The sequence below is a fragment of the Branchiostoma belcheri genome, unplaced genomic scaffold (genome assembly GCF_001625305.1).
Source record: "Branchiostoma belcheri isolate BF01 breed outbred unplaced genomic scaffold, Haploidv18h27 scaffold232, whole genome shotgun sequence".
Taxonomy (NCBI): Eukaryota; Metazoa; Chordata; class Leptocardii; order Amphioxiformes; family Branchiostomatidae; genus Branchiostoma; species Branchiostoma belcheri.
In genome coordinates this window covers 251,795-262,461 of record NW_017803835.1, presented here as the reverse complement: position 1 = coordinate 262,461, position 10,667 = coordinate 251,795, and the positions used below count along the sequence as shown (strand labels likewise).

General features: G+C 41.3%; 1 protein-coding gene across 1 annotated transcript in view; it reads left to right on the top strand.

The window, feature by feature from the left end:
• Positions 1 to 10,667, top strand: part of LOC109470787 (2-oxoisovalerate dehydrogenase subunit beta, mitochondrial-like) — a 25,594-nt gene that overhangs the window by 7,254 nt on the left and 7,673 nt on the right. Inside the window, exons 6-10 of the mRNA XM_019769864.1 lie at positions 7,031 to 7,139; positions 7,604 to 7,719; positions 8,079 to 8,171; positions 8,573 to 8,659; positions 9,101 to 9,250. Of these exons, the coding sequence (XP_019625423.1) occupies positions 7,031 to 7,139; positions 7,604 to 7,719; positions 8,079 to 8,171; positions 8,573 to 8,659; positions 9,101 to 9,241 (546 nt within the window). The 3' untranslated portion in view covers positions 9,242 to 9,250. The remainder of the gene's footprint in view (positions 1 to 7,030; positions 7,140 to 7,603; positions 7,720 to 8,078; positions 8,172 to 8,572; positions 8,660 to 9,100; positions 9,251 to 10,667) is intronic.

The following is a 10,667-nucleotide window of genomic DNA, read 5'->3' as shown; positions in this document are numbered from 1 at the left end:
GAGGGAGGGTCACGGAGCGCTGTACCACTCACAGAGTCCGGAGGCTTTCTTCGCTCATGTGCCAGGCATAAAGGTGGGTCTGGGGAGGGGGGTAGGGATGATGGAATGATTGACCTTTGTCTTCCTTTGACCTTGACCTTTGTCTTCCTTTGACCTTGACCTTTGTCTTCCTACGACCAACTAATACACCAAATATCATCACAATCCATAAAGGCGTTCTGAAGTTATGCTGACTACAAATATGCAGAAACACACACACACACAGACAGACACGCCAAAAACAATACCTCCATTTTTCATGGAGGTAATAACATCATGTACATGTACCCTAAACTCTAACATCCCATGTTTTTTACATACATCAATACAAAATATTAAATCCTTTTGATTAGTTTTTCTGACTTGTTTGAACTACAACATAACAACCCCCGGTGTTTAGAAGAACAGACCATGGTTTCGTCGGAGAAGGTTAGACATCCAGGTAGTAAGATATGCCTAAAAAGCAGTTACTCAAGCAACTGGAGTTTCCAAAATCATATCCAGTTGCTTGAGTAACTGTTTTTTGGCAGGCCATGGTTACCTGTCCCCCAGAATGTCTGTTTGACGTCAGGTTACCCAGGTACAGGTAATCCCTCTGTGCAGGTGGATTGTTCTCTTGTTTTCCCATGTCCTTTTCAGGACGACATCCAGACAGGGCTGGAAATACTGGGTGCTGAGTGCACCCAAATTTGGAGCTGCGCACCCATTTTTTTTCTCTGGGTGCACCAGTGCACCCAAATATTTTCTTAGGTTGGCATATGTAAAGATGTTGATGTATGGTAGTATGCAGCATATTCTTAACATCTTAGTGTCAGAAAAATTATAAAAATCTTTTTTTTAACACGATCATACTTTTCATTGGTGTAATTCAGCCTCTGATTGCAAGTTTCTTGATTGATTGACTGACTGACTGACTGACCGACTGACTGACTGATTGACTGATTGATTGACTGACTGATTGACTGACTGACTGACTGACTGACAGTCAGTGACTGACTGACTGACTGACTGACTGACTGACTGACTGATTGATTGATTGATTGATTGATTGGTTGATTGATTGATTGATGAAAACTTGGCTTTCAAACAAATGGTTTATTTTCATGTTGCTCTCAATCCTGAGTTCAGTGTTATTTTTCTGAGGTCTGAGAATGAACAAATCTGATTATTGCTGGTGACTAGCTTGTCTGATTAAGTCTTGCCCAACTTACGTCACTGCGGATGTGAAAACAATACCACTCTGTGGCGCTAAATTATATTTGCGTTTCACGCTGTGGTGGCTCATACTGTAATTCACTTTATGTTCACAGTAGCAAAAGTGCACGGTCTGAGAAAAATAGACATGTTCACGGAACTATATATTCACGGTGGCGACAGTTGCAGGAAAAAGAAAGTTCAGTAATTATTTGTTAACTGTAATGATAAGTTCACGGTACAGACGTGACAGTGAAAACAGTGGACATAAAAGTACAGTGAAAAATCAGGAATTACAGTATCCTCTTCATTCAGAGTAGTTACCATGGAGGAGAAAGAACTTGAACAGTATTGTGTACAGTGTGGGGTTTGGGATAGAGGTGCATTGTGTATGTAACATGGGAACTGTTTAAGGTACAGTACACCAACTCATAGCTTTTCTTCAGGGTGGCAAAACTGAATTTTCATTTTCAAAACTGAATTTTCAAAGTCAATTTTAAGGTCTTTCTTTTCATGTAGCAAGTTGAATTAAACCTACAATGTATCCTGTAGCATAATGACACGCTGTATCTGTGAGGAAAAAATGTTGCTGACGGAAAATGGTTGCATGCGCTGTTTCTAGCTATTTCACTGTTGAAATTTTTTAGAGTATGATCAGACAAAAATGTGCTAAGAAATGGCAGTACATTCAATATCAGACAGATTTTCTCACCAAGAATTTTTTTTTGTTTCGCTGGCCTGAAATTGCATTGGATGCCTTTAAGGCCACGCCAATGTATATTTATGTCCAGGTTTTTCAGTTCAAAACTTTGGCCACATAACATGGAGGCGGACACTTGACGATGCCCGATGGCAATGTTTTCTTCATTTTGTAGCACAGATTTGGAAGGTTTTAGGTCAGGTTTAGAAAGAAAAGGAGTATGTGACACGGTTTTGTTTTTTTTGTAATAAGTCCCGAATCGGTTCTTGACTTTTGTTTTTACTTGAACCTAAACATTTTTACAAGTCCGGAACCGGTCCAGTGAACCGGTAACGTTACACAGCACTAGTCCGACTCATACTCAACTTGTAGTTACAACACAGAACCAGTTATGCGAACAAACAAAACAAAAACACGGCAAAGTTGACACAACATCTTTACCGGATATTCCTATTGTGTTCTGGCGGTGTCCAAAATATTTACAGAATTTATGAAGCTTCTATTCTTAGACTTGGTGGAGTTCACCGACCTTGAACTAGGAGATGAAGGTCGTTGTAGTGATATATTTGGATCCGTATGGGCATCATGTACACAGGAAAACATATAAGTTATATTTAATACAAGAAAACAATTAGGTCTAATAATTTTGTATGTGTGTGTGTGTATGTGCACGTGTATCCATACAATAGATTACAAATTAGAGAAATGCTCTGTCTCCTGCACAAAACTGAAGACAAGGTACGATGGATATTCTTCCTTCTGTATCGCGGTTGACAAAAATGCGGTGCCGGAGTTACTGTCTCCATCTTTCTGGCCGTGCGGGATCCTGGTGCGTCGTTTCCACGGTAGACGACGTCCCTCTACGTCTTAACCATGGATCCTGTCCTGAATCTGCGAACTACATCTTGTGACCTTGCCCAGAACTTAAGGATTGTATCCTACAACTGCCGCTCGGCAAAGAACTCGCTGGAATCGATCAAAGAACTCTGTAACTCTCATGACATTGTTTTGTTACAGGAGCACTGGCTCCTCCCCAATGATCTCCCGTACCTTAATGGTATTAGCAAGGACTTTACTTCATATGGTAAGTCTCCAGTTAACCTCGAAGAGGGTGTATTACAAGGGCGTCCCTACGGGGGAGTCGGAATCTTGTGGAGAAAAACCATATCTTCTGTCGTTTCTCCAGTAGAAATAGATGATGATAGTTTAATTGCGATCAAGATTGTTTCTGATGATTGTCAATTGTTACTTGTCTGTGTTTACATGCCTTATGACTCACCTGCAAATCACGATGCGTATCTCGACAAACTTGGCAAGTTAGAAGCAATAACTAATGACTACGACTCGTTTACCACTGTAATTCTTGGTGATTTTAATGCCTCCCCTACAAATAGGTTTGGTGTATTGTTACAAGAATTTTGCGAGGAAGTAGGTCTACACTGTTCGGACACTGAACTCCTCCCTGCTGACTCGTATACCTATCTTAGTGACGTACATGCTTCCACGTCTTGGCTTGATCACTGCCTTGCAAGCGACACAGTTCACCAAAGCATTTCTGACATTCAAGTGATCCACAACCTTGTTACGTCCGATCACTTTCCGCTTAGTGTCTGCTTAAATATGAGTTTTCCTACTGTGATTCAGGTGCCACCCTCTTCCGAAACTCGACGCAAAGTCATTGACTGGGCCAAGGCTAAACCAGACCATATCACCATGTATAGTCTAGCTTTAGATGCTCGTCTCTCTGATATTGTTTTACCCTTAGAATCACTAGTATGTAGGGATCCGAACTGTACGGACCCAACACACACTGATGCCCTAAACCTGTTTACCTGCCAATTAATTTCCTTAATGAAAGATTCCGCTGATGTCTCTGTTACGCAGAAAAATTGCTGTAATTCTTTTAAACCGGTTCCCGGGTGGAACGAGGTGGTTAAAGATTTACACTCCGCTTCTCGAGAGGCCTATGTGTTATGGAGGGAAAGTGGCCGCCCTCGCTCAGGACAGATCTTTTCCTTAATGTGTAAATCGAGGGCGAAATTTAAGTATGCCCTGAGGCGGTGTAAACAGGATGAAAAGAGGGCTAAAACTGATTCGATTGCGAAAAGTTTTAATGCTGGCCAATCAAGAGAGTTCTGGAGAAAAATTCGTAATTCTAAAACGTCCCAGACAATCATACCAAACTCTATTGACGGCTGCTCCGGTTCTGAGCAGATCGCAGACCTTTGGAAAACCCACTTTGCGACTCTGTTAAACTCAGTAAACAACCAGACTCACCGACCAGCTGTATTATCTGCATTGTCATCTACGTGTTCTTTTGATCCTGATATGCAAATCTCGGCACAGGAAGTTGATGAGGTTATTAAGAACTTACCCAATGGAAAGGCCTGCGGGTCTGATGGGATTTCAAATGAGCATTTGAAGTATGCTGGGCCTAAATTGAGTGTCCACTTATCTTTGCTATTTTCGTCTGCCCTAGTGCATAATTTCTTACCGAGTATCCTTTTAGATACTATTTTGGTTCCAATTGTGAAAAACAAATCTGGTAACATTTGTAGTAGTGAAAATTACAGGCCTATAGCCATCGCTTCGGCTCTGTCTAAGGTCCTGGAGGCTATCTTACTAAATCGCCTTGAGCCCTACATTCTTTCGTCTGATCACCAGTTTGGTTTTAAGCGTCATCATGGACTTGACATGTGTGTCTTCACCTTGAAGCAGACGATAGAGTATTATAGGAGTCTTGGTTCTCCTATCTTCACTTGCTTTTTAGACGCCTCCAAGGCCTTTGACAGAGTAAATCACTGGACCTTATTTAAAAAACTTCTAGACAGGAAAGTACCTGTGTTCATTGTACGTTTTCTTGCATACTGGTACCAAAATCAATCAATGTGTGTAAGATGGAACAATACCCTGTCTCTCCGTTTTTCTGTGTCAAATGGGGTGAGGCAAGGGAGCTTGCTATCGCCTGTACTGTTTAATATCTACATTGATGACTTAAGTTACTTAGTAATGCGAACGTTGGTTGTTATATAGGTGGTCACTTGGTGAACCATCTTTTTTATGCTGATGATATGTGTTTAATTTGCCCAAGCCTGAAGGCTCTACAAAAACTCGTGAATATATGTGAAGAATTTGGCTTCATAAATGATGTATTATTTAATGCAAACAAATCTTGCTGTATGTATTTCCCAAGTGCCCGTTTGCTACTTAAGCGACCTCTTCCCTGTGTTAAATTGAACGGAGAGCCTTTGAAATTTGTTACGTCATATGTTTATCTCGGTATTCACATTAATGACAAACTGAGTGACGACGACTGTATTCTTACCCAGATAAGAGGTCTGTATAGCCGTGCAAATACTATTATACGCAAATTCGCTTATTGTTCTTCATATGTTAAAAAGACGTTGTTTACAGCTCATTGCTCCCAACTTTTTGCTGCACAGTTGTGGGACAGAGCTAGTTCTAGAATTGTATCAAAGTGTCGAGTTGCTTACAATAACTGTCTTCGCATCATAATGTCACTACCCAGATTTTGTAGTGCAAGTGAAATGTTTGTATACAATAGGATTGACACATTTGATGCTACATGGCGTAAACAATGTTACTCATTTATATCCCGTCTATACAAGTCATCAAACAACATTATCCAATCTGTTCTTAAATCTGAAGTGATATTCCGTAGCAGATTCTTTCGCAATAACTGGGCCCGTCTGTACATATAGTTATATTATTATTTTACTGATGTTATTGTGTGTGTATTTTATATGTATGTTGTGTATGGGCGACTTATGCCTGAAATAAAGAAATAAAGAAATTTGTGTATCCATGAAGTGCATGATTGTAAATTTTGTGGGGACACTAAGCGTAGCAATAGTTTGATGAGGTCTCTTTCCATTTCTTTACACAGCAACTTTGGTCTGTCAAATAATATAAAGATGACAGATTGGGCAAGATTTTTGTCCGTCATAAGCATCAAAATTCCATCAAATAACAATGTTGACTAGAACTCTTGTGTAGTCTTGTCATGAAGTACATCATTAAGAACTCAACACCAGACAAGACTTTGAAGTTTGCCATCAAAGTCAGCGTTGGTTTCTGAACAAGTCAGCATCGACACTCAGGGATTTGTTACTTCATGTTTGTGATTCTGACGGTATCACGGACAACCAAGTTTTCCTGCCTGTGCTTGTTAGGTTGTGATCCTGTGAGGCCCCATCCAACTTTTTATTTTTATTTTTTTTTTTAACCGAATTTAATGTCATTTTCCCCCAAACGGGGGTTAGACGTGCTTGCACCAGGTACAAGTCTTTTTTTTGAAGCAAGATTTTTACGGCTGGATGCTCTTCCTAATGCCAACCCAAACCCTAGTAGGGCCCAGGATCCCTCTAACTGAGGGGGGAAATGCATGTTAAGTGCCTTTCCCAAGGGCACAACGTCTGGGTGCATGTCCAGACATGTCTGGGTCCAACCCTGGGGATTGAACCTGGGTCTCCTTGCTTGACAGTTGGACGCTCTATCCACTACACCACACAGACGCCACATTATGCATGTACAAATGTACTCTTTTTAATCCTTGGTTTTCCAGTTTGATTGAATAAGGCCACAGCAAGTAGGTTTTGTGGATGACATCCTCCACAGACTCCAAATCTGATGCGAGCGGGCGGGGAAAAAAAAGCAAGGCGGGCCAAAAAAAAAAAATTCCTTCATTCTCCAATTTTGACATCATAAACCTTGTTAAACAAGAAACGATACCTATATTGTGCTAACTTAACTGCCAACAATTACAATATACATTTCTCACTGAAACAACTTACTTGCTGTGGCCTAGTAACATCTGTGTCCATAATATCACCATAGTCCATAATATCGCCACCTTGAGAAAAAGTCTGCTTGAAGATATTTTTACTGCAACATACCCTAGGTATGTACATTTGATGTGTGCAGGAGTGCATACCAAAAGTATGTTACAGTAGAAATATCTTAAAGCACACTATTTCTCAAGGTGGCGATACTATGAACCCTGGTGATATTATCACACGGATGGTAATTATATAAAGAAATAAAAAAAATCTCATCTTTTCCTTTCTGTGCCGTTAGGTTGTGATCCCGCGAGGTCCGATCCAAGCCAAGGGCCTGCTGCTGGCCTGTATCAAGGACGACAATCCCTGCATCTTCCTCGAACCTAAGATCCTCTACAGAGCGGCAGGTCAGTTATCTTTCTTCTTTCAGATATATTCTTTCCTTCCATTGAAATTGACTTTGCTTATATGTTCACAGTAGCGAATATTCATGGTCTAAGAAAAAAGGAGGTGTTCACAAAACTATAGTACCTGTATATGTTACATACAGAAGTAACTGCGAACATAAAAGTACTGCAAAAAAAATCATGGATTACTGTTACAGTAACAGTACATTTTGTACTTTTGATTTTGAATGGAGCAAGACTTTGAGACAGCCTTTATTGTATATTCATGCCTTATTCTCGCTAAGCACAGGCCTGCAAGTACAAACTAAAGTAGTAGTAATGTACATACATTGACAAGACTTTTAATAAGAAATAAAATTACGTCTGAGATTTGAACTGGAAACTTGTTGAATACAAAGCGAACACTCTACCCACCATTTCAAGTTCTTCCAAGTTCCAACTATTTCTGCTCCCCCCCCCCACAGTTGAGCACGTGCCTGTCGGTGACTACACCCTGCCGCTGACCTCTGCAGAGGTCGTTGTGGAGGGGAAGGACGTTACCATGGTAGCGTGGGGGACGCAGGTCCAGGTGCTGAGGGAGGTGGGCGACATTTTTTTTACATTTTCAATTATGTTCACCGAACGGAAACATATGTTTTTGCTCTGTTTCCTCTTCTTCTTAAAAAAAAAAAAGGTCAATGACCTGAACCAGACGTCTGTCACCATGGTAACTAGTGTTGGGTTACATACATCATGTTGCAATTTTATAGCAGGAGGGATTTAGACTCCTGTTTGACTGTGTGTTATTGAGCAAGAATTAATAATTAACCAGACCATATGCAAACTTCAAGGTAAACATTTTGCACAGGTGATGTTTGACCAATAAACAATATTATGAAACCATTTCCCCGTATGTTTGCCACATTTCCCGATATGTTTGCCACATGTTTGCCACACCAGGTGTGTAACATGGCGCAGGAGAAACTGGGCGTGTCCTGTGAACTCATCGACCTCAGGACCATCATGCCCTGGGACTCAGAGACCGTCATCAAGGTCAGTGTTTCATAACGCTTGCTTTCTTTATTCTTTATTTCAAGCATCTATGGCCCATATAAAATAAAAAATACAATAAATAGCAACAATTGAAATACACACTGAGAGTACAGACGGACCCAGACATTTTTTGCAGAAGATTACATCAGAGTTTACCTTTGCAGAAGGAAAACATTTTGTTTTGCTCTGTTCCTTCTTCTTCTTCTGTTCCACACAAATAAGGTCATCATTGACCTGGACCAGATGTCTGTCACCGTGGTAACTGGTGCTGGCAGAATGGTACATGAAGATGAACCTTCTGTCCATGTTTGTGCAGATTTCAACATTCTGCATTTCTTGCACATACATGTAAAATTTTGGTTAAGAATTACATTGAAGTTGTCTCTTTTTTCTCTTTTCAGTCTGTGAATAAAACAGGCAGGCTTTTAGTTGCGCATGAGGCACCTCTAACCGGGGGCTTCGCTGCCGAGATTGCCTCAACTGTACAGGTAAGTCTGTCAATCAATCAATCAATCAATCATGTTCTCAATGTTTGTGGACTAATATGTCAGTGCCAGTTTGATGCTTTGGTTCACACAGTTTTACGGAATGAATGTAGTTAGACTCAGTTTTTATATGCTGTCATGAACCAAACAAAGTCAAGTCAAAGATTACCACACAACATTTGTAACAGTTACAGACTCACAGTGTTAGGGAAAGTGTTGTATGAAACCTACATAAATCTAGTATGATCTACATGTAGTTCATAAGCTTTACAATTACAGTCATTTTCTGTAATGGTGCCTGCTATCAGCTACACATGTGTTGCTGCCACTGTATTGTTTTGTCGCAATTCAAGTACTACTGGATGTACATGTACCAGTATACACTGTATTGCTTACTAGTTTATGATCTGGTTATCAACTGTTTGTCTGTTATTTCTGCCCCAGAGTGAGTGTTTTCTGCACCTGGAAGCCCCAGTAGAGCGGGTGTGCGGGTACGACACACCTTTCCCCCACATCTTCGAACCCTTCTACATGCCAGACAAGTGGCGATGTTTCGAGGCCATCAAGAAAATCATCAACTACTGACAACTTAAAGTACGTACCAAGCTTCATCTGTATCACATCATATAACTGTACAAAGTACAGTTTCGTACCTGCACGTACATGTACAAGCTGCGTAAGACCGGACTGTAAGGTTTGAACCACTCACACCGGGACGGTCCCCTACGCTTTTCGATAAGTGCGGTGGCTTCTTTAACGTGCGTGGCTCTCCCCAAACACAGGACCTCCATTTAACGTCCTATCCGAGGGACGTCCCTAACCGAAGCTAGGTACTCATTTCCACCTGAGTTAAGTGAGGAAAGTCGTGTAAAGTGCCTTTCCCAAGGGCACAAGACCAGTGACATGGGCAGGATTTGAACCCGCAACCTCTTGGGTGTGAGCCGAATGCGCTACCGATTGTGCCACACGACCCCACTTTCATCGTAAAACAGCTCTTAAACCAAGTCTTGCTTCCAGACTAGTACTGTGCAGTCAAGGAGGATCATTGTAGGACGTTGTCCTGAATTTCCAGTCACTCGTGTCTTTTCCCCGTTGGTGCGAAATTTACTGTTTTATCCGGCCATGAAATTTACGATTTTCCACGGTCCTTGTCCCTCACATCTGGCTGCTCCTCGATTCAGGCCTAGGAAAGAAATTTAGTGTTTCCTGTTTCAGTCCTGAAAAAAGTAGGGTCAGTAGGTAGGGATTATCTTTTTTTTTTTCTTTGGCAATCTCTATATAGCAATCCAACTCATATACAATACAGTTTAACAATCAAGTAAAACTTGTATGAGGACACTTATATTTTCAATGTCAATGTTGGAAAACAGATTGGACAATGTTTCATCACTCAGGTTTCAGATCATGGAACTAGAAAATTTAATGGTCGATTCAGCTCGAAAAATTCACGTTCCTTGCCGGGGTCCACCCCAAAAAAACCAACTGTGTGTGTGTGTATGTGTTTGTGTGTGTGTTTGTGTGTGAGAGAGAGTGTGTATGTGTGTGAATGTGTGTGTGTGTGTGTGTGTGAGTGTGTTTGTGTGCGTGTGTGTGAATGTGTGTGTGTGTGCATGCATGTGTAAGCATGTGTATGTGAAGACTTTAGGTTTAACTTTATTGTGGGAAACAGGAAACACAACATTTTTGTCCCCGGGCCTCGATACAGACTGCGAAGTCCATCTGTATTTGATGTACTTGACATAGCTAGCCCAGTAACCCTTAACCCTGGCAGCGATATTTCTGCCAGAGGCAACTCCCTGACACGCCGGTTGATAAGAGGAAAAGTTGGATTTGCTGGCTCGTGTCCAGCCCATGTTTTTGTGGGGTTCAGGGTGGGGACAGCCTGGCAGCCTGGTTAGATATTCTGGTCTGTGTGTGTGTGTGTGTGTGTGTCGTACGTGTGTTTGTGTCTGTGTGTCTGTGTGTGTGTGAGGTGTGTGTGTGTGTACGTGTCTGTGTGTCTGTGTGTGTG